Source organism: Herpailurus yagouaroundi, unplaced genomic scaffold, assembly GCF_014898765.1.
Source record: "Herpailurus yagouaroundi ecotype Mexico unplaced genomic scaffold, PumYag 208, whole genome shotgun sequence".
NCBI lineage: Eukaryota > Metazoa > Chordata > Mammalia > Carnivora > Felidae > Herpailurus > Herpailurus yagouaroundi.
The window spans coordinates 9586591-9609488 of NW_024412439.1; the positions used below are offsets into that span (position 1 = coordinate 9586591).

Here is a 22898-nt window from a genome sequence, read left to right on the forward strand (position 1 = left end):
TTATTGTCACGGGGATCCCTAGTGCATTACTAAGGAATGTGTGCGGGAAGATCGACGTCAAAATACGTTTCTGCGACTTACGAGTTTATACGCGTGATTTGATGTGGGACCAGACAGAGACCTAGAGTTTCTGCCGACAATAGTGAGCTCTCCTTGGTGGTACTGTTACCCGTAGTTGGGACTTTGTTTTTAAGAGCATGTGCTCGTTTGAGAAATAACGTGTATTCGTGTGGGGGAAGGGTGCCCAGAGTCCCTCCCCCGCAGCGTCCCCAGGCCTGGTTTTGTACGCTCCAGCTGTTAACACCCTCGTGTGAAATGCCTGTGTTTCTTCAGCGTGTGCAGAAAAACAGATGTGTCCTGGGGGAGCAGAGTTAGTGCCGTATTTTCCTTGTTCTGGACTTCCTATCCTCCCCTTCCCTTCTAGATGCCTTTGGGGCTTCTCGGGTTTTGGCAGCCTTCTCTGAATTTATTATCTCATTTTGTGACGTGTAAGTTCATTCAAACACATTCTAAAAGTATTGACGGTAATAGGTTTTATTTTCTGTTTTTTGTATTTTTTTTCCCCCATTTTCCTCCATCTGAGGAAATCCTATCCAGAAGTCAGAATATCAGAGGTCCTGTGGTCCCCACATGGCCCCTGGGAAAACTCAACCTCGTCGGTCCCTCCTCTGTTCCTTTCCGACCTGTGAGCCTTTGAGGGACTTCTGATGTGTACCTTTTTCAACCAAACAACTGGAGCTGTTTGTGGTTTGATTTTAAGATAAATTTCCCAATTACGGTGTCAATAAACGCTTATTGTAGAAAACCTAGGGAACACCGCACCTCTGGTCTCCTCCCTCCCATCACCCCCATTACCGACATTTTTTCTGCTTGCCTGTATTTCTAAACCAGATATACAGATATAGTTGAAATTATACTGAACGTACTGCTCTGTTCACTGCTTTTGTGAATTTAGGACCGTGCGGTACAGGGATGCACCTGACCAAAACCAGACTGTGGAAAAGAAACCGTATGACAAATGACCTGTTCTGTTTCAAAAACAAATAAATGGCAAGGAAGGGAGGCAGAGATACACGGGAGCCTAGAGAACAAGGAGTCTCTAGAGGCTTTGGAGTCACAGTGTGTGAACCTTATTTGGATTCCAGTTCAAATAAACAAATGTACTTTTTTTTAAGTTTATTTATTTTGAGAGAGAGACAGGATCCCAAGCAGAGTCCATGCTGTCAGTGCAGAGTCCAGCGTGGGGCTGGAACCCACGAACTGCGAGATCGTGACCTGACCCGAGATCAAGAGTCAGACGCTTAACAGATTGAGCCACCCAGGCGCCCCAAAAATGTATTTTTAAGCAGTCTTTATCTTTTAGAGGTACAGCCTGAAGGTTTTACAGTAACACATGAGGTTTGGGATTTGCCGCAAAATAACCCAAGAGGCGAAGGGGGACCGCGGAGGTAGAGAGGAGAGGACACTGGCCGTGAGTCCGACGCTTGTCAAAGCTGGGCTGACGGGTGCGCCCTTCCGGCTCGTTCTGCCGCTGTGTTTGAAGTTTTCCACGAGACAATGACCGTCTCTTGCATGGGTTTCATTCCCGAGTCAACCACGATAGGTTTTGTAAACAGACCGTTCGTGGATGTGTCCGTAACGTACGTGTGTACCACGTATGGTGAGGCAGGGCAGGACACGGAAGTGTGTCTTACCTTAGAAAACTGCACACACCAGAATCCCACCCCACTTGGGGATGGGCTCACACGGTGAGGCAGGCTTGAGCCGAGACCACCCCTCTCTCAAATACGAATTTTAATTCCTATGTTATTCCCCTTCACAAATACACCCTCTACTCAGCAAGAGATTTTGTGGCACGTTCACCGTCCTTCGATACTATAAATGACCTTTTTACGTACGTCGCACCTGTGGCTATGTCCCGAAATTGCTGGTGTGAAAGGAATGCTGGTTTTCGGAGCTTGCTGTCCTCTGCCACATTGGCTTCCAGAAGGATAGACCCGGGCTGGGCTGCAGCCTGCAGTGGGTGCAAACGTCTGCTTCTCTTCCCTGTGCTTCACGTCTGTAAAAACTCCCCTGCCGTTCGGCGTTTCACCACACCTCAGCGTTTCACTTCCCTGCACCTTGGTGGAGGGGCGCGTGGTGGCGTCCTGTGGAGAGCGGGGGGCGGCTGACTGTGTGCTCTGCTTCCCAAGGACTTGGAGGAGCAGCTGGACGAGGAGGAAGGGGCTCGCCAGAAACTCCAGCTGGAGAAGGTGACGGCAGAGGCGAAGACCAAGAAGATGGAGGAGGAGATCCTGCTTCTCGAGGACCAAAACTCCAAATTTATCAAAGTAAGAGACTGCTTCTGAGCTGATTTTGGGGGTGCCTGGCTGGCCCTGTGGGTAGAGCCTGAGATCGTGAGTTCAAGCCCCATGTTGGGCGTGGAGCCTCCTTAAAAAGTGGATTTTTGAGGGGCGCCTGGGTGGCTCAGTCGGTTGAGCGTCTGGCTTCAGCTCAGGTCATGATCTCATGGTTAGTGGGTTCAAGCCCCATGTCGGGCTCTGTGCTGACAGCTCAGAGCCTGGAGCCTGCTTCGGATTCTGTGTCTCCCTCTTTCTCTGCACCTCCCCTGCTCGTGCTCTATCTCACTCTCTCTCTCAAAAATACATAAACATTAAAAAAAATTTTTTTAAGTGGATTTTAGAATGTGGGAAATCCGTATGTTGACAGACTCGCTGTAAGGGGCTTCCTTCAAGAAATTCTCAAGAGTTCAGGTTCATTTACTTACTTTTTCTAACACTCAACTTCTATAGATTTGTAAAGGTAGAAAGTCTTTAGTTTTTTAGATCTTGGGACCAAATAGCCTCCTGATCCTTCAGATGTGTAACATGCACGTTCTGTGTGCATCGGTCCCTCCTTGATGACCAGGTCCTGCCCGCGCACTCACAGCTGCACTCCACGTGGGCTGCGGGACTCGGGGGGGGGGGGCGCACAGGGGGGGCCTACACGAGTGAACCTCCCACCTCTCGGGAGCGATCGGAGCCACGGGGGGACGTGGTGCCACAAGCCCGTTTCCTGAGTGACACCACACCCCACGCGTGGTTGTGCGTGCCTTTGCTGAAGCGGTGACTTTCTACTCAGGAAAAGAAACTCTTGGAGGATCGCATCGCGGAGTGCTCCTCTCAGCTGGCTGAAGAGGAAGAAAAGGCCAAAAATTTGGCCAAAATCAGAAATAAGCAAGAAGTGATGATCTCAGATTTAGAAGGTTAGTATTTGGCGTCAGAGAAACGTGGGACTGGGCTTGTGAGTGTTTAGATTTTACTTAAATCAGAACATGTGGTAATGGAAAATGGGCGTGCCGATTACTAATCAGTTTGGATTCAATTACATGGGCGCATTTTGAGTTATTATCTGCTGCCTAGTCTCCAAGTATTTATGATGGGGTAGCGCTAACGTAAACTTTGATTTTATGAAGTTAGATCCCACGGTGAAACGCCTTGCCCCCTTAATGGACGCAGCGGGGCTCTAAGTTTGAGTCGTAGAAGCCAGTGGACTTTGTGTTTAATCTGACAGCTGCGTGAGGGTGTATAGGGTTCACTTCACAAAGAGACTGATGGCTACTGCCACGGAAAGTGTTGGGGACAGAGAACCCGCTGAGGGGAATCGCATCGCACGGAGACGGCAGAAGCTGTGTTGGGAAATCCCAGGGTGTCTACAGAGCGGACCCTGGCTTTCTACACAAGAACCCGGGAAAGAGGGTGGAAGCTGGGGAGGCATCCACGCATCTGCCGTGTCAGCGGCTCGACCCTGCGTCTGTATCAGAGCAGCGCACGGCGCTCAACGCCCGGCTGTCACGTGTCCCTACAGCACCTGCGTGGCCGTGACCGTGCTCTCCCAGCGCACTGCTTTCGCAGTAGGGAGAAAACGGGAGGGTTTTTCAAAACCTATCTCAGGTTTTGTCGTCTCGCTGTTGCTTAGCACAGACGAGAGGATGGCAGCGGGAGAGATTTTCATAAGCCATTTTTGCCAGCGCGTGGCTCTTCCGCTCAGGGGAGCACAGAGCACACGTGCCTGCTCTGTCTCGGCCGTGTGATCAGCCCGTGATGCCCAGTCTCCGCCTTCCCACACACTGGCTCTGCTGGAGGACAGTCCTGGGAAGGGAGGGAGCGCCGGCGTAGTTGAAGAATCATCGCGGGACTGTGACACCTGCCCCCACTCTGTCCTCTGCCTCCGTGCCCAGGACCTGCAGTCCTGGGTCCTGCCAGGAACTCCCAGGGAAGGGGGATGGGGCTCCGGGCACACCGCCCTCGCCTCTGCCGAGCCCCTCTGCAAACCTGGGCCCAGCGATGGCTGTGGGCTCCCTTCCCACGAAGTGACAGAATCCACCCAGTTTCTTCCTGAAAATACCATCCTCCCACCGACCGCTCTCGCCTGCGGCTTGATCTCTGTGGGTTTCTGACGACTGAGCTGTAGACACGGTGGGGTCAAGGCGGTGGCCGCTTTTCAGTGAAATGGCGTATTTTCAGCTCGGGTCGGTTTCTCTCTCGAATTCGTTCATGTGGCCTGTCGCTTGTCGGTTAAATAGCTTCTTGGCCCTTGCCTTTCAGAACGCTTAAAGAAGGAAGAAAAGACCCGTCAGGAGCTGGAAAAGGCCAAGAGAAAACTCGACGGAGAGACCACCGACCTGCAGGACCAGATCGCGGAGCTGCAGGCGCAGATCGACGAGCTCAAGGTCCAGCTGGCCAAGAAGGAGGAGGAGCTGCAGGGCGCGCTGGCCAGGTCCGCCCCCCGCACGGGGCCGTTACCGCGGGCTGTGCGCTCGGCAGAGCGTCCGGGGCTGGGCGCCGACGAAAACCCCGAGACGGGGACACGTGGTCTCCTTGCGGGTGTGGCACAGGAGGCTGAAAGAGCCGGGAGTCCACGGCTTGTGTCAGGGCAGCAGGAAGCACTCGTGAACCACCGTCGGTGTCCACGCCTAGGGATCGCTGGTCACCGAGGTCCCTGGAAACTCCCCCCAGAAGTCCCGTTACCACACCCAGCGTCTGGTCTCCGTGTGTTAGAGAGTAATTCCACAGCGTGTTTTAGAAGTTGAGGGGAAACCCCTTTTCAGAAATGATCCCCTGCCAGGGGCGCCCGGGCCGCTCAGTCGGTTGAGCATCCGACTCTTGACTGCGGCTCAGGTCATGATCTCACGGTTCGTGAGTTCAAGCCCCACATCGGGCTCTGTGCTGACAGCGTGGACCCTGCTTGGGGTTCTCTGTCTCTTCCCCTCCTCTCTCACCCTCTCTCTCAGTAAATAAACATTAAGAAAAAAATGAATCCCCCTCGCTCATGGCATGATTTCCTATTGAGTTTTAAATCATTTTAGAATGGAAATCATGCCTAGTAAGTATATTTATATCTAATATTTCTTTCTAAAGAAGAATTACTTGGTTACACGGTCATAGAACTTAAACTTTACCATTTATCATAAGCGAGTAAATCTCGTAACAGACCTCTTTTTCTGCCCTCTATCACAGCTGGTCTCATTTTGGCCAGATGTTCTGCTTTTCCTCTTAGAGGCGAGAGCTGGAATTCTGGATTCCTGTCTCTCTCCCCGAGTATCCCAGCTTCTCCAGTCAGAAACTCTGCCAGCACTGAGCTAACATGCACAGCAGGTGTGAAGGCAGCAGGCCTCCCGCTGACTTGCAAGAACTTCTTCGGATTTGCTGCTTCACTGTAGGCTGGACTGGACTGCCGCCCTGAGCAGTGTGCTCTTAACATTTTACTCTGGAGCGATTTTTTTTATATTCTGATCATTAAAATGAGCTTGTCTGTCCTTTCAATGGAAAACCGCAGCTCTCTGGAAAGGGGGCAGGGTTCCATTCCGGTTCTGATGCTGCCGGTTCTGGTCCTGGCTCTGGGGCCTTCAGGTCATCGACCCCCGTGCCTCCTCCCCCTGCCCAGCAGGCCCAGCCCCGGCCACGGGCAGAGGGACGTGTGACTGGGGTCCGCTCGCAGAGGGGCACGGCGGGGGTGGGTTCCCCCCGGGGCGCTGGCGGCCGCCAGCTGAGCCCTTCTCGTGCCGGGCGGTTTCGCAGGGGCGACGACGAGACGCTCCACAAGAACAACGCGCTCAAGGTGGTGCGCGAGCTGCAAGCCCAGATCGCCGAGCTGCAGGAGGACTTCGAATCGGAGAAGGCTTCGCGGAACAAGGCGGAGAAGCAGAAGCGGGACTTGAGTGAAGAGCTGGAGGCCTTGAAAACGGAGCTGGAGGACACCCTGGACACCACCGCGGCTCAGCAGGAACTTCGGTGAGTGGCGCACAGGCGGGCACCCCCTGGCGTCTGGCAGAAATGCCTCAGGCGCGGTGGCCTCCTTGGGGACACGGGGCTTTTCCTTTCGTTGTTGTTCTGAGTATTTCTTTCCCTCCGGGAAGTAATGGCCAAGGAACAGGGACGGGCAATAATGGCCAAGGAACAGGGACGAGATAGCTGTGGTTAGAAACAAACCCGTGTCTGGTGGGGGAGGGGCGGCTGGCGGGGAAGGACCAGCAGACTGAGGTGTGCGGGCTGGGATGGGATTGGGAAAAGCCACACTCCGTGACGGACGTCTCCAGGGGCAGGTGCACAGAGCTGGGCGGAGGCTTGTACCAGACCCGGAAGCCTGGAGGGGCAGGTGGGTCAGACAGGATGGGCGGGGCTGTGGGCGTGGTCAGCAGAGAAGGGAGGTTCACGTTTACCAAACGGAAAAGAAGGCAGGGCAGAGGCACGTGCCGTGTGACAGGCAAGGCCACAGCCAAGCGCAGGCGGGAAGAGTCGGGCGTGTGGAAGCCTCGGTGTGCCGCCCCCAGAGGGTCGCAGAGAGCTGGAGCAGCGGGTGGGAGGCGGCCCAGTGGAGGGGCTGACTGGGGCTCCTGCCGGCACTCGGTCGTGTCTTCACGTCAGCGGCTGGGTTGTGGCCTCCCAGACTGCTGCCCTGGCCTCTTCCCGCCCGTCTGTTTGCTCCTCGAGACTCCAGCTTCCCCGGGCGTGAGGGGCTGGTAGACGCGGCCGGCCGCGTGCAAACAGAGGCATGCACACATGCACCCACGTGCGCGCACACGCCCCTCTGCTTGCTTCTCCGGGGTGTCCTCGCTCTGACATGGCAGCTGAGCTAAGGCCTGGAATGAAACACGAAGGGCAGGAGGGGAGTCACCTGTGAAGATAGGTGTGGTCAGGGAGGTAGGGAAGGACCAGCGTGTGTTCACCCGGCGGGGTGGGGGGGTGTCACCGGGTCTGCAGAGAAGGCCGCTCTGAGGGTGAGGTGGCTGTCAGATAGTGGGTGTCGGCGAGGGAGTGGTCGGTGATGGAGGAGCCTCGCGATGTGTCTGGGGCTTTGCCCATGAACACGTAAGACCACGGCAGGGACGACAGGTCACGTCCCCAGAGAGAGCCGAAGCCCACGTGAGCCAGGCCGGCCCAGGCCTCCTCCCCCTCTTCAGAACAGCCCTGCTGTCAGCCAGGTTAAGTCCCGGCCTTCCCAGTAGAAGGTCTGCTTTTAAAAATCTGGCAACGGGGGTGCCTGGGTGGCTCCGCCAGTTAAGCGTCCAACTTTGGCTAAAGTCATGGTTTCACGGTCCGGAGTTCAAGCCCCAAGTCAGGCTCTGTGCTGTCACAAAAGCTCAGAGCCTGGAGCCTGCTTCTGATTCTGTGTCTCCCTCTCTCTGCCCCTTCCCCGCTTGCACGGTCTCTCTCTCAAAAACCAGCGTCAAAGAAATTTCTCTTTTTTAATCTGGAAACCACTGAACTAGACCTTATTGAATTGTCAATTCTCAATTCTCAGCTGGTTTTTTGACCACGATAGAAAAAAAGGCTCCGGTCCTTTTTTCCCACTCCCCTCTTGAAAATAAACCAGTCGATACATGCGCACATTTATTAAAACCAGGGACAGGCTCAAGCGTAGCGCTCGTGGGTGCCGTTTTGTGAAGACTTCCGGTTGCCCGCAGCTCCGGGGTCTTGGTGCTGGCGTGAGCCGCTCTGGCCAAGGACCCCGCTGCCTCCCCACCGGCTCCTCCCCGTGCATGTTTCCCCGGGTCTGTGTGAAAGTAACCAAACTTGGCACAAACTCTCTGGAGGACTTCCCGTGAAAGACGAAAAACAGTTGGGTGGCTCAGCCTGGAGGCGGGGCCGTGCAAGACTCCTGGTTTCATGTAGGAATTCGTACCTGGAGGACCGTGCCCCGCTAGCGGGAGAAATGACGTTGCCGTGTGACGGCCGACAGCACGGATCATTCACGAGGCCAAAGTGGCCGGATGCGGCGTCCGGCCTGGCCGGGCTGACGCTTACGTCCGGCGACCTCCCCCCTCTACCAAGTCCTTCCCCTCGAGGAGATGCAGGGACAGGCCCCCACACCCCGGGTCGAGCCCAGTGAGACCACAGAGAATCTTCTGATCCCTTCTGTCCAGCTGCCTGTGAGCACCAGTCAAGGGAGGAGAACGTGCCCCGAGTCAGCACCCGAGTCCCCGTCCTAACTGCTGATGCGCTCGAACCTCGGCACGAGTTGGCCAGAGTTCTTCAGGCCGGTCGTAAAGCCCCAGCCACTCTGACCCCTGATGTCTGCAGCTTGCGCGGGGGTGGGATTTGCCGTGCTGGTTTCGGGCTTCATCAAGCTCTACGCTTCTGGTAAAGATGGCGCTGGGACGGACGGATCTGTGAATTCTTCCTCCCGTTAGCGAGGTCACCACCCTACGTTACAGCAAATGACAAAAACGCTGGAAAACCACGTAAAGATATTTAATATTAACATCATCTTCGTTCCCTAAATGCAGGTTAGAGCAGACCTCGATTTATCTCAGGATCCTAACTACAGCTATGTCACAGGGACGGGGAGAGTCCTGCCTCCGTCGGGACGCGCCGTCCTGTGACGCGGCCTCCCCCACCCTTAGCTCTGGAGAGCCACTTGGGGACCCACCTTTTCCAGCTGCAGTGAGACGTCCGCTGGGGTTGTGGCAGGCAGCTGGCCATCTGGCCTTAACCAGCTCCTGCCCCCCACCACCGTCTGGTGACCGTGAGGACGAGCACTGTGTCTGACCGTACGTCAGATGGAGGAGTTGAGGGGAGCTGAACTCTCTCTGGAGGGATCCCCAGGGTCACAGCGGACACACGGCTTTCCAGGACCTACCAGACCAGATAGTTATCAAAGGAACTGAGGGGATATCTTTTGCGTGACGATGGCGACACCCCAAATATAGTGAGGGCCGTTCTAGGCCAGGGCCAGTGCCCAGTACTTCCCTCGTGTGACCCTCACAGCCTCGTGAGGCCAGGGTTCGGTCGTGACCCTCGTGCTGGGGGTGCAGAAGCCGAGGTTGAGGGTTAACGTCGTGCGGGGTGGCGGAGTTGGGAAGCATCACACCGTGTCCATCGCCTCAGGGGGAAACTGATGTCCTGCGTGAAACAAAACCACAGCTTCACTGTGTGCTTGATCGTGTTCTAAGTCGGTCTGTCGGTTAATTCTGAGCCGCTTTCTCTACGATGTGTCCGTCTAGCACCAAACGTGAACAAGAGGTGGCAGAGTTGAAGAAGGCTCTGGAGGAAGAGACCAGGAACCACGAAGCCCAAATCCAGGACATGCGACAGAGACACGCCACAGCCCTAGAGGAACTCTCGGAGCAGCTGGAACAGGCCAAGAGGGTGAGAGGGGCAGGCGCGTGGGCCCGTGTCCTGCAGGAGATCGGCCATCGGGCGCACATCCGTCCAGTCGGTGCTGAGCCCGGCCTCGGCACGGCCGTGGGGGCTGACACGGCCGGCAGCTCGCAGGGCACTGTGTACCCGAGGGGTCACGGGCCCTTAACTTTTTGTTGTTTTTTTTCAATAATCGGGGGTACTTGGCGGCCGTCTCCAATCCCGTTCCTCCCGGGGCCGCCCTCCACCAGCGCCCCCCCTCCCAATGGCCACGCTCAAAACCCTTGAGCGCTCTGTGCCTGTCCCCATCTGCGGCCCCGCGGCCATTTCACGTGTCCCTCGTGCTCTCCTCCTTCCTCCCGCCTCTGGCAGTCTGAAGCCACCACACGCGGTGTCGCCCTCCTCTCGCCGCCATCCCCGTCCCGAGTCTCACACAGGCTTCCGTCCTGACGACACAGCAGCTCGTCCCCCCGCTGACCCCCGGGGCAGACGGGCGTCCTTCCCCATTCCTCCCCGTCACCCTTCCTTCGTGCCTTCTGCTCCTGCTCCGGGGCCCCCTTCTGTCCTCCCGTGGGTCCACACGTGCGCTCTCGGTATTAACGTTGACTGGACGTGCACATTTGCATGTGTCTGTCACCATGCTCAGTACACCGCGTGCGTTGCCTTTAACCGTCACCACAACCTTGTGCGGTAGACTCTCGACTGTCATTTCCGTTCAGAGGATGAGGAAACTGAGGCCGGCAGGGTCAGGAAACTAATCGAGGGTCACACAGCCAGAACGTGGAACGGCAGAGTGAAGCCGGGCACTCAGGCCCCAGAGCCCCCACGCGACCCCCAGCTGCACCACCTCAAAAGCCCATCCCCAGGTCCAGGCCCCCCACGAGGCGATCCCTGCAGCCGTGCGACCTGTTGTGGTCACCCCTGCGCTGACACCCCTGTGTTAGTCTTACCCCAGCAACAGGGGTCTCAGCTCCTCACTAAGAATAATTTTCTCAACGGAACACGTTTTCTAGAAAGGATAACCCGAGTGGATGATTACATGATAGGATGTACCCCGAGTCGCCCCCACGCTGACCAGGATGAATTCCGTGGTGTACTGAGCCCCCACACATCTGGCTCTCCTACCCTGGGCAGGGAGTACAGGGCGTTTCCTCCATAGAGATCTCCGTGCTCAGGGGAGAGCGGAGGTTTTCATTCGCTCACTCCGATGCTGAGTGCAGCCCGGGTATCGGGCACCATCCCGCTGATACAAAAAGCAGCGCCTTGTATGGAGTGTTCTAAAAATACTGGCAAATTTCTCTTCCCTCCTCTCCTAGTTCAAGGCAAATCTGGAAAAGAACAAGCAGGGCCTGGAGACTGACAACAAAGAGCTGGCGTGTGAGGTCAAGGTGCTGCAGCAGGTCAAGGCCGAGTCTGAGCACAAGAGGAAGAAACTGGACGCGCAGGTGCAGGAGCTCCACGCCAAGGTCTCGGAAGGAGACAGACTCCGGGTGGAGCTGGCTGAGAAAGCAAACAAGTTACAGGTGAGCCCGGAAAACCCAACTCGGGACGCACCCGCGGTGGCCTGTCCGCGACCATCGAGCCCCTTGGGGACCGCTGCAGTCAGGGGTGCGTGGTGTGTTTAAGTTCAGTCCTACTAGGTATCTCAGGGACGGACAGCACGAATTGGCCTTAATTGTAGTAAATCCCACACTGAACAGTGGGTATAGCTTTGGGCTTTAAACACAACTTCAGCTGCTCCATTAGACCAGTCAGTAAGACAACTGGGGCAGTGGGCGCAGAAACGGGTGCCTAGTGTTGGTGCTAACTTGCAAAAACTGGATTTTTTATACACTGCTGGTCCAAGTATAAATAGAGACAACGTTTTCTAAAGAACAGGTCAGCAGTTTTGGTGTCACAGGCCTTAAAAATATGAATACCTTGGGGCGCCTGGCTGGCTCAGTGGGTAGAGTGTGTGTCTCCTGATGTCAGGGTTGTGAGTTCAAGCCCCACACTGGGTGTAGAGATTACTTAAAAGTAAAATCTTGGGAGTGCCTGGCTGGCTCAGTCAGGCGTCCGGCTGTTGGTTTCGGCTCAGGTCGTGATCTCATGGTTTGTGAGTTTGAGCCCCTCTTTAGGCTCTACGCTGATGGTGCAGAGCCTCTCCCTCCCTCCCTCTCTGCCCCTCCCCCACTTGTTCTCTCTCTCCCTCTCCCCCACCCCCACGCGCGCTCTCAAATATTTACAAAATTTAAATCCTGAAAAAGAAAAGACAGTTCGTATACATACGAAAGACAAAAACACGTGTACGTATAGGATACCCTACAGTCCAATAGAGTGATGTCTAGTAACGAAACCCAGGGAGATAAGGGTCACACACAGACTCTGCTTCTGAGAATGCTCGTTGCAGGAATATGTATGTACAAAAGAGCGTAATTGGAATAACTTTCATGTCCAAGTGTGGACTCCTACGCCACCAATAAAAACGAGACGATAGATGAATGTCTGTGGGTGAGAAAAGACGCACGTTCCGTGGTGCTGCACTAGAAACGGCTTCCAGAGCCGACTCCGCACGGGGGCCTGCCCACGGCCATATTTATCACAGTGAAAGGATACAGAGCGAATCGGTAAAGGGAAAAGGCGGGAGGCCCTGAGGAAACCAGGTGCGATCTCCCAGCAGGCCCCCTTGGGGGCAGGGAGCTGGGCCGGCACGTGGGCCGTCCTTTCCACGCGGAAGCTCGCGGAGCCTTGGGGCCCAGCGGTTTGGTTGGGGGCTGGTCCCGACGGCCCCACTGCCTGACTCCCAGAAGGAAGGCACGCGTTCGGCATACAGCACGGTGTTTACACAAGCCGCTTTGTGCAAACGGCACGGGGAGCCGTTCTATTTTAGGGAATGGTAGGCGCTCTCGCGAAATCCAGCCGAGGGCCAGGCCGGCGTTGCCAACAGGCCTTTTTCTAAGGGGAGCCATCTCGGGCCTCCCCTGTTAACTCTTGCCTGTCCGGGGAGGTGTTCTCCAGAGAGAGGCCGTTACACGGTGTTACTAACGTCATCGTACGTTACCGTCCGGGTGGCAAGGAGGCGAGGCAAGTGACCCTCGTGGGCGCCTGTGGACGCTCTCTCCTTCCGTCCTTACGTCACCCCCTGGGCGCGTCGGGCTGATGAGGAACGTGAAGCTAAAGTGAGAAGCTGGCGGCCCTCTGGCCGCTCCCCTGCAGGTGGCGGAGCCCGAGCTGAAGGCTGGAGGTCTGTCTCTGGTGAGTCCAGAGCCTTCCGCCACCACACTGTCGCCAAGACTGTTGGCGCGTGCCCTCTCCAGAGGATGTTGCTAAAACGAGTAAAAACAGGAATGTCGTTGGCCTGCCTTACGTGTATGGAGACGCCCTCTGCACGCCTTCCCTTCGCTAATGCGACCGAGGGTCAAACCGGAGTGAAGGGCCACCTGTCGTCCCTACCCTTCTCCCCACTACCTGCTCCGCTCACCAAGAATTACAAAAGGTCTCCTACTGTGGGGATTTGGTGGGGGAGGAGCAGGTTAGAGCCGTCACGAAGGAGGCAAAGGCAACAATGTTTTTACCACATCGTTCATGAAATCTGGCCTTAAGACTATAGCTAAATACTCCTGATAAATCTGTACCACCAGATTTTTAAGCTTAGAAAGAACTTTAGATGGGGTACGAGAATTTACACTCCTCTAAATCCCTGTAACTCTAGAAGACTAGGAATTTACTTGCACCCCTAACACAGGGTTAATGCATCTCAGTGTGAAAAAGGATTAAGTAACAGTGCCTGCTGATCTGGGAGCCTCTTCACATAGCAGAGGAGCCAGAGAGAGAATTTAGTGCAATCTTTGTTTCTTCATGATAAAAAACAAGACGGTGAGCAGGAATGCGGAGAACCGCGCTCCGTGCATGGGCTCCCTGTCCTTCCAGCAGGGACTCTGACGTGGTCTGCGGTGGCTGGCACGGTGCCTGCCTCTGTGGGCACTGTTGGGAGGCAACGCCTGTGATGGAAGTCCTCCTTGGGTTTGGGGGTTTCAGGATCCCTCCTCCTCCCCCGGAAACACTGCTGTATTTGTGTGCGTTGAAGAGTGGTGAGGCCGGACCTTTCTGTCTGCTTCCTCTCGCATCACACTGAATCTTGTATTCCTTCCTCCTTGCAGAATGAATTGGATAATGTCTCCACGCTTCTGGAAGAAGCCGAGAAGAAGGGTATTAAATTTGCCAAGGACGCAGCCAGTCTGGAATCTCAACTACAGGACACACAGGTATTCTGGGGGGTGAAGGCCCTTGGTCACAGCTCCGCCGGTTCTGTAATCTACAAGTCTGTGGAACAGGCCAGCCCCACAATTGCTTTCTTACCATCTCTGATTTTGTGCTCAACTTTTATTTGGAACCATCTTGCATCCTAACGGGCCTTGACGCTCCGGAAGTCTCTGAGGCTCAGTTATATGGACGCAGAGCCCTCAGCGTCTGGCAGGCTTGTGGGCACCAGCGGGCACCGCCTGGAACATGGTTCACTGAGCAGCGGTCCTACTGCGCACACAAGTATAGCCGGCTGTTTTCAATAAGATTGTTTTTTTGTGGTTGAAATTATGTTACACTGACCTACTAGTCCATTTCGTAAAAAGGTAGGTTGAGGCCTTCTTATCGAAACGTGTTAGGGATGTCTTCACGTCAGACAGAAGTTAGGATGACAACTTTGATATGAAAATAACACAGCACTTTCTTCTTGGAGTTTTACGTCTTCTTTTTATTAAACGTGCTAACTTTATAACAACGTTGATTCGCTAGGTGCTGGGGATACAGGGGTGACATCTCTTGGAGCTTACACTATGACAGGGCACATCCTGGTCAGCGAGACTATGGGAGACCAGGGGCGGGTCACGGGAATCAGTCTGGCAGGAAGTTTGTAAAGGACAGACAGCTGGCGGGTTGCCCGACACTGGAGGTCAGCGTCATGAGAAATGCCAAGTGCCTCAGCTAAGGGGCAGAGGGGTGGGGAGAAAGGTCTGCCAGAAGTATGGAGATGCTGGAGACCGAGGCGTCTCGGGCCACTCAGCTCCTGGCCCGGGTGCCTACGGTGAACGACACTGCTGTTCCTCGAGGACAAGTTGAAAGCCGTGTTTTGGGGGCGCCTGGGTGGTTCAGGTAAGTGCCTGACTCTTGATCTTGGCTCAGGTCGTGATCTTGCAGTTCATGAATTTGAGCCCCACGTAGGCGCCTGCCTGGGATTCTCTCTCCCTCTGCCCACCCCCCGCCCCGGTCGCTCACTGTCTCTCTCAAAACAAACAAACCTCTAAAACAAGATTTTTAAAAAGCAGTGTTTCTGTTAAGATCATCTATAAAATTATCAGGCGTGTTTTTAAATCGTTTGTTTCTTAAGATCACGGGGTAGTTGTGACCCACTGAGGCGCTGTGTTTTTTGCGCCGTGACTTTGTTTTTAAGAAAGGTGTTTCTGTTCGGTGATCAGTGTAACTCCGGTATCGACCTCTTGTGAAATAAACAGGAGCTTCTTCAGGAGGAGACGCGCCAAAAGCTGAACCTGAGCAGTCGCATCCGGCAGCTGGAGGAGGAGAAGAACGGCCTCCAGGAGCAGCAGGAGGAGGAAGAGGAGGCCAGGAAGAACCTGGAGAAACAAGTGCTGGCCCTGCAGTCTCAGGTGCGCGTGTGCCCGCGGATGCCGCGGGGGCCTGGAGGTGTGCGCTCAGAGACTAACGTCCTCTCCGCTTGGGACGGTTAACTAGGCTGTACGAAACTAAGCCCCGTAAGCGTGTTCTCTGACCCAGCCAAGTGCCGGTACTCTGGTGAGGGTGTGGGAAGCCTCAACAGTGACCTCGGACTGGGTCCGCTGTGCAAGGACGCAGACCAGCCATCCTCTTAACGATGATGAGCTAAGACACCGTTACAGTCTGAGCCTCATTGGCTCGCAGTCACGTATTGATTTATACATCTTTTCTCCAAATATGGAAAACGAGCTTTCTCTGTTCCTCACCTGTAAAAGTCACTGGGGTTGTTTAACGTGGGTCTCTCTTCCCGTACAACCAGCTGACAGATACCAAGAAGAAAGTAGACGATGACTTAGGAACAATTGAAAGTTTGGAAGAAGCCAGAAAGAAGCTCCTGAAGGACGCGGAGGCGCTGGGCCAGCGCCTGGAGGAGAAGGCTTCGGCCTACGACAAGCTGGAGAAGACCAAAAACCGCCTGCAGCAGGAGCTCGACGACCTGACGGTGGACCTGGACCAACAGCGCCAGATCGCCTCCAACTTGGAGAAGAAGCAGAAGAAGTTTGACCAGGTGGGCCCTGCGTCCCTGCGTCCCAGGGCCAGTGCCACACGCTGCCGCTTCCTGGCAGACGCTCTTGTTGTCGTGGTTTAAAATAATCTTGGTGTTTATACGTATTTGTAGAAAATTGGAAAGGGAGAAAAGCAGAAAGAAATAGCACCCATGAACCACAGTAGGGGCTCAGCAGGAAGTCAGACACACAGTGAATGAGAAGCGTGTTTGTCGCTTTCGCGTTGTTTCTAACGTGTCCCGACGCCGTTCCGTGCAGCTGTTAGCGGAAGAGAAGAACGTCTCCGCTCGCTATGCAGAGGAGCGAGACCGCGCGGAGGCAGAGGCCAGGGAGAAGGAAACCAAAGCCCTGTCCCTGGCGCGGGCCCTCGAGGAGGCCCTGGAGGCCAAGGAGGAGTACGAGAGGCACAACAAGCAGCTTCGAGCGGACTTGGAAGACCTGATGAGCTCCAAGGACGACGTGGGGAAGAACGTGAGTATCCCAGGGACCCGGCCCCCCCGCGGGGGAGGATCTGGGAAGGCGTCTCCCGACAGCGCAGGAGCGCGGCGGCGTCCTGGCCTGTGCACGGATGGGGACTCAGGTCTCCCGGGACAAGCTGTCGGACCCTGCGGTCTGTGCTCGGTTCTTGGTGCCTGAGCCACAAGTTCTCGTAGAGGCCCTGACCGATGGTGACGCTTGGTTTATTCCTGTCACCTTCACGCCCCGCCCCCCCCCCCCGCCCTACGTCCTGGCAGGAATGTCACCGTTCCCGAGTCACAGGGAGTTCCCAAGCACAGGTACCACGAGGTCCGCCCGGGCCAAGGACAGCGGCCCCTGTCCTTCCTGGCCCGGGCCTTCCCAGCTGAGACTCTTGGTTTTCCCTGAAGGCTTCAAGTGCTTTGGGGGCTCGTTGACAGTCTGGAAGTTTCTGTGATGCTGTCCTTTACTGCATACACGCTCTACAAGAGCCGGGGTGATGTTTATTTGTCCCACACCCCTCAGGTGTATGAGGTGTGGAGGATTGTGTGGCCGGGCTGGGGCCGGAAGCAGTCTGTTCTCCCCAGGAGGAGCCACTTAACCTCCTGATCTGTATCATCTGCCAGACAATGTTGCACGTGCCCTGTCTCAGGAAGCTGCGACATAGGGGCTCTCTGGCCACATCATAAAGGAGGGAAGACTCTCCTCCCTTCCTGTTGGGTCTCCTACAGCCCGGTGCCCGGAGGGTCAGCCCCATGGACAAGAGGCTGCCTAGACTAGAAGTGGCCATGATGGCATAGTCGTACATAGACAACTCCACAATGACTTTGTTTTTTTCTTTTCTTTTTTTTTTTTAATTAAGTAACCTCCTATGCCCAATGTGGGGCTCAAACTCACAACTCCACAATCAAGAGGTTCACGCTCCACCGACTAAGCCAGCCAGGCACCCAGCTTTCTCGTTCCTTCTAGTTTTCACTAGAATAATGGACATGTTCATTCCACAGACCTCACTTTGGTGCCTAAGCAGCAGCAGGGGCTGCGGGGCCTCCCCTGCCACGTCTCCTGCTGCCCCTGGGAGAGGCGGCATGGCCGCCTGAGAGGTGTCTCGGGGACGCGGGGCAGACGCGCTCGGCACCGAGAACTAGGTGGGGGTGTGTGGTGGCGAAGGTTGGGCCGCTTCTCACGCATCCCCCGCTCCACAGGCCTGACACACCTAAGTAGTTACAAGTTCCCACGTACATCTGCAGCACAGGTGAGGTTTTCACAGCAAGACGGGATCTCCCACAGCACCTTTCACACGCAGACAGCAGGCAGATGGCCAGTCCACAGACGGGCTCCTCGGACACCGTGCTCTGTTCATCGCTCTTTGGCTTTTAAAGACGTCTCCACTTCAAGGTCACCAGAGAAGACCTTACTGATGATAGAGCACGAGTGATCCATCAGGAGCTCCGTGCTGCCGTCTGAATAGCGTGCTCCAAAACGGGGGACGGCAAGGCCGTAGCAGGAGCGGGGCCAGGAAGCTGGCCCAGGAGGGACCAGAGCGGCCTTCGTGCCCTGCGGGGGCCTGTAACCGATGAGAACACAGACCACTGTCCTTGTCCGTGCCTCTGCCAAGACTCAGCCCTGTGCCGCTGCCTCTTGTGGTTTAGGTGCACGAACTTGAGAAGTCCAAACGGGCGCTAGAGCAGCAGGTGGAGGAGATGAGGACCCAGCTGGAGGAGCTGGAAGATGAACTTCAGGCCACAGAGGACGCCAAGCTTCGCCTAGAGGTCAACATGCAGGCCATGAAGGCCCAGTTTGAGAGGGACCTGCAGACCAGAGATGAACAGAACGAGGAGAAGAAGCGGCTGCTGGTTAAACAGGTAAGCGGAAGGGTGCAGGGCCCCCGGGGACGAGCCTGTCTGGTCTCCAAGTCCGGTTGTGGGTCCATATGCTGCTGGTTCGTGTCGGCCCACGTCAGCTGGAGCTAAATCCACTTATGTCCTCGTTCGATTAGCTTATTCTCTGAAATCTAATGTAATTATTTTTGGTTTCCTGTTTCTCAGACAACAGCACTGCTGTTGACAACCTGGAGATTTACCGATGACTCAATAGGCCTCGTGTGGCGGGATGTCCAAGAACATGTGGTTGGGTGCAAATTCCGTGACTGTCAAAACGTGCGGGCGAAGGAAAGAACCCGGACGCCCCTTGCAAGGGGAAGTTCGCCTCACATCCCTTGTTGGGAAAAGGGAAACCGGATGCTTACATTTTTTGGTTTTAAAAAGTTGCTGGGCATTTAGAATTTTGTATAGTTTTCCGAACATATGTCAAACTTCTAATTTTAAAAGTTTAGTTTAAAATCTAATTGCGGATATTTTGACAGTCCCTTGGAGTTTGTGGCATCGGGTCTTGGATCTGGAATACATTGGTCTTACTTTGTTATTTTCACTGCACCGGCATTGAGCACACTAGTCACTTCTTGCCAGATAATTAGTCACCTCCTACTCGGTGACTTCAAAGAGCACGTATTTTGCTCCCAGTTTCTGTGGGTAATTCTGAACCGACGGGGCCAGGTGCATCATCTGAAGGCCAGGCCTGGGCTCGGGGACCCACGTCCGAGCTGGCTCCCCTCGGGTATTGGGGCCTGAGACCTCGGCACCTGGCCGCCTGGACGTCCCCGGATGAAACCACCCCAAGAAAATGTCTCCTGGCTTTCCACTGTGTTGTGCCACCTCGGCCGGGAGCTGGAGATTGGAGGGGAAGGGCTCTGCCTCCTGTGTGCCATCGCGGGGGGGGGGGGGCCCCCCCCCCGGGGTGCAAACAGGGTTTTTGGCTTAAAGGCCTCTTTGAACAAACTGCAGCTCCTGGGCTTTTCTGTTATTAACGACGGCTGCTCCGGAGCAGAGAGCACCTACGATGACAGGCTGCCGATCCCCGTGTGGGGACACCTGGGTCTGGCCAGATATAACCCCGGTGCCTCCGTTAGGTGCGGGAGCTGGAGGCGGAGCTGGAGGACGAGCGGAAGCAGCGGGCGCTGGCGGTCGCGTCCAAGAAGAAACTGGAAATAGACCTGAAGGACCTGGAAGCTCAGATGGAGGCCGCGAACAAAGCCAGGGACGAGGTGGTCAAGCAGCTCCGCAAGCTTCAGGTGCGTGCGGCCAGCGGGCTCTGACGGAGCACGCGGTGGCCGGGTTGCGGGCCACAGAGGCGGCACGCGTGCATCTAGTGTCTGCGGGCCGCGCGTGGCCCCTCAGCAAGTCCGGGACACGGCCCCTGGAGACGCTGAGCTATGCGCGAGCCACCCAACAGGAAGGTGGTGCTCCCCTCCCTCCCACTGCCGCGGGCTCTCGTCCTCTTTCCAGTCGTGGCTTAGCACTTCGGCCGCTCGAGTGATGTGCCAGTTTTCACTGTCGCGGTGACCGATTTCCAGAATATCTCCCGCTATTGTGGGATATAACAGACCCTCTCTCGTAATAGGCCCTTTTCTGGGGGGCTCAACGGTTATGACAAGCTTGAGAAAATTTCCATTTCTCTGGCCGTGGTGATTCCACATCTTAAGAATGTCTTCTAGGGGCGCCAGATGGCTCAGGTCACGATCTCCGCAGTTCGCGGGATCGCGTGCCCCATGCCGGGCTCTGTGTGGATAAAGTGGAATCTGCTTGCAATTCTGTCTCCCCCTCCCCCGCTCGCATGCACTCCTTCTCTCGCTCTCAAAATAAACTTAAGATGAATGTGTTCTAACAAAATCTGAGAAGAAACACCTATGAACAAAGATCACAGCTGAAGTGGTATTTGTGACAGCAACAAAGGGAAACCACCTAAATGTAAGTGGACTGCCAGCCATTTACATGGTGGGGCTATGGATGCAAGGAAGGGGCTTAAGTCCATAAAGGAAGACAGAGCGCAGGCGGCTTCTTTCACAGCCACAGACGCAGAAAGGTGTTCGTGGACAGACATAAACATAAAACATTTAAAAGGAAAAGCTAACTCTGGATAATAAGTTTAAAAGCAACTTAACTGCTTCCTTGTATTTTTTTTAAAAAGCCAAGCACAAAGCTCTTATTCTGACGAGCTTATTACAAAGATTATTAAGCATATTACAGAGACTATACATAACTGTGATTTTGTTTACATAACAGCTGTAGGGAGTTTTAATTCACAGACCATACAACTTACCTGCTTATTTTCAGTATATTTTAGTACATTCACAGGGTTCTACAAACATTACCACTATGCAATTTTGGACATTTAAATCCCTCGAAAAGAAACCCTGCACCCCGCAGCGGTCACTGCACACGATCTGCCCTGTGTGGCGCTAATCGACCATTCGTCTGCTTTCTGTGTGTCGAGATTTGCGTATGCTGGACATTTCCTATAAATGGAATCCTAAAATATGTGGCTTCTGTGCCTGGCTTCTTTCCCTTAGCGTGTTTTCAAGGTTCATCCGTGGCGTGGCATCCATTAGGACTTCATTCCTTTTTGTTACCATATAACGTTCCATTGTATGCATTGCCCACAGGTCATTAATCCAACAGTTGATGAATATTTGGGTTGACTTTTCGGACACTCTGAATACTGCTGCCATGAACATTCGTGAACATTTGTGTAGACGTGTGCTTTCAAGTTCTCTTCGGTAGATACATACCTAGGAGTGGAATTGTTAGGTTATGTGGGAATTCCGTTTAACTGCCTGCCCCGCCTCTCCACAGTCATGGTCCCATTTTACATTTCCTACCAGCTGTGTGTGGGGATTCGAGCTTTACTACGTCCTCACCAATATCTGCTATTCGTTTTTTATAGTCATCCCAGTGAGTATGAAGTGGTATTTCATTGTGCATTTCATTTTTGATGTGCATTTCCCTAATGACTAATGAACATCTTTTTACTTGGTTATTGGCCATTATCTTATTTGGGAAAAATCTCTCTTAATCCTCTGCTCATCTTCCTAATTGAGTTGTCTTTAATAACTGAGTTTTGTAACATTTCTGTAGATATTCTAGATGCTTCTTGTGAGATCTGTGATTTCCAAATATTCCATTCTCTAGTCTAGTCACTCAGTGGTGCTGTGTACAATACAAATTTTTTGTTTCTTGTGCTTTTGTCATCCGATCTATGAAACTACTGCCTATGCCTAGATCATAAAGACTTATTCCTATGTTTTCTCCTAAGAGTTTTACACTTTCAGATTTTTTTTTTACCTGTTGAATTAGTTTTTGTTGGTTTTTTGGTTTTTTTAAGTTTGTTGTTTTTCACATGAGCGGAGAAGAGGGAGAGGGAGGGAGAGAATCCCAAGCAGGTTCCACACTTGAGTGTGGGCTCAAACCCACAAACCATGAGATCATGATCTGAGCCAAAGTCAAGAGTCAGATGCTTAACTGACTGAACCAACCAGGCGCCCCAGAAGACTCTTCCTTCCCCCATTGAATTATCTTGGCTCTTGGCACTCCCATCAAAAATCTGGCCGTAGATTTATGTGTTTATTTCCGGACTCAGCTCTCTTTCGTTGATCTATGTATCTTTTCTTATGCCAGCGTGACAGTCTTGATTGCTGCGGCTTCGTAAGCTTTCAAATTGGGAAGCGTAACATCTCTCGCTTTGCTGTGCTTTCTCAAGACTGTTTAGCTTTTCTGGTTTCTTACAATTCTTTACAGATTTTATGATCAACTTAAACATTACAGATTTTAAAACCTTACAGATTTTATGATCAAACCTGCAAGCGGCATGTGGGCCAGCTTGAATTTCGATAATTTGTTGACTGGGTAGATTGATCTGGAGAGGACTTACCATCCTAACAATACTGTCTTCCAGCGTATGTTCCAGTGTATGAATGTGATTATCTTCCCATTTATTTAGCATTTCTTTTTTCAGTGATGATCTTATTTTATAGTTTTGGTGTACGAGTCATATACTTTAGCTAAATTTATACCTAAGTACTTTTGAGAGACAGAGCGCACACACAATTGAGCAAGGGGCAGAGAGAGAGGGAGGGAAGCAGGACTCACCCAGGGCTCAAGCTCACCAGATGCGGGACTTGAACCCACAGATCGTGATCTTGTGACCTGAGCCAAAGTCAGATGCTTAACCAACTGAGCTACCCAGGCACCCTGTTTTTTTTCGTTTTTGAGGCTTATACGTGTGATTGCTTTCCTGATTTTTGGAATGTTTACAGTATATGGAAATACAGTTGATTTTTGTATATTGATCTTGTAACCTTGCTGAACTGGCTTCTTCTAATGGTTTTTTTGGTGGATTCCTTAAGATGTTCAGTATACAAGATCACATCAGCAAATCAAGCTAGGTTTTTTTGCTTCCTTTCCAATCTGGATATCTTTTCTGGTTTTTGTCGTGGCCTAACTGCTTTGACTAGAACCGTTATAGGGTTAAAAGGAAGTGGCAAAGTCAGACTTCCTGCTTCATTGCTAATCATAGGGGAAAGGCACTCAGTCTTTTCACCATTCAGTATGTTAGCTGTTAGTTGTTCACTGATACCCTTTATCAGAGTTGAGGGACATCTCCTTCTATTCATTTTACTGAGTTGTTTTTATAATGAAAGGGTGTTAGATTTTGTCAC

The 22898-nt window shown here is 53.6% G+C and overlaps 2 protein-coding genes and 1 long non-coding RNA gene across 12 annotated transcripts in view; 1 reads left to right on the top strand and 2 right to left on the bottom strand.

Moving 5' to 3' along the window:
- The window catches only part of MYH10 (myosin heavy chain 10), a 125291-nt gene that overhangs the window by 93298 nt on the left and 9095 nt on the right, over window positions 1-22898 (top strand). For all 6 annotated transcript variants that reach the window (XM_040453226.1, XM_040453227.1, XM_040453228.1 and 3 more), the window contains 12 exons: window positions 2193-2330; window positions 3121-3244; window positions 4587-4758; window positions 6060-6272; window positions 9485-9629; window positions 10937-11143; window positions 13760-13864; window positions 15107-15259; window positions 15646-15894; window positions 16151-16363; window positions 17998-18210; window positions 19314-19475. In XM_040453226.1, coding sequence (XP_040309160.1) covers window positions 2193-2330; window positions 3121-3244; window positions 4587-4758; window positions 6060-6272; window positions 9485-9629; window positions 10937-11143; window positions 13760-13864; window positions 15107-15259; window positions 15646-15894; window positions 16151-16363; window positions 17998-18210; window positions 19314-19475 — 2094 coding nt within the window. The remainder of the gene's footprint in view (window positions 1-2192; window positions 2331-3120; window positions 3245-4586; window positions 4759-6059; window positions 6273-9484; window positions 9630-10936; window positions 11144-13759; window positions 13865-15106; window positions 15260-15645; window positions 15895-16150; window positions 16364-17997; window positions 18211-19313; window positions 19476-22898) is intronic.
- Window positions 1-22898, bottom strand: part of NDEL1 (nudE neurodevelopment protein 1 like 1) — a 98073-nt gene that overhangs the window by 4516 nt on the left and 70659 nt on the right. The window contains exon 9 of one of the 5 annotated variants that reach the window (XM_040453237.1): window positions 12554-12925. The exons of the other annotated variants lie outside the window; for them this stretch is intronic. Coding sequence (XP_040309171.1) covers window positions 12730-12925 — 196 coding nt within the window. The 3' untranslated portion in view covers window positions 12554-12729. Of the gene's footprint in view, window positions 1-12553; window positions 12926-22898 lie in introns of those variants that run through there. 5 annotated transcript variants of the gene reach the window in all.
- LOC121015928 (uncharacterized) lies at window positions 1765-12461 on the bottom strand. The gene is made up of 3 exons (XR_005784043.1): window positions 12151-12461; window positions 3812-3815; window positions 1765-1776 (listed from the first exon to the last, which is right to left on the bottom strand). It is a non-coding gene; the product is annotated as an uncharacterized LOC121015928 (long non-coding RNA).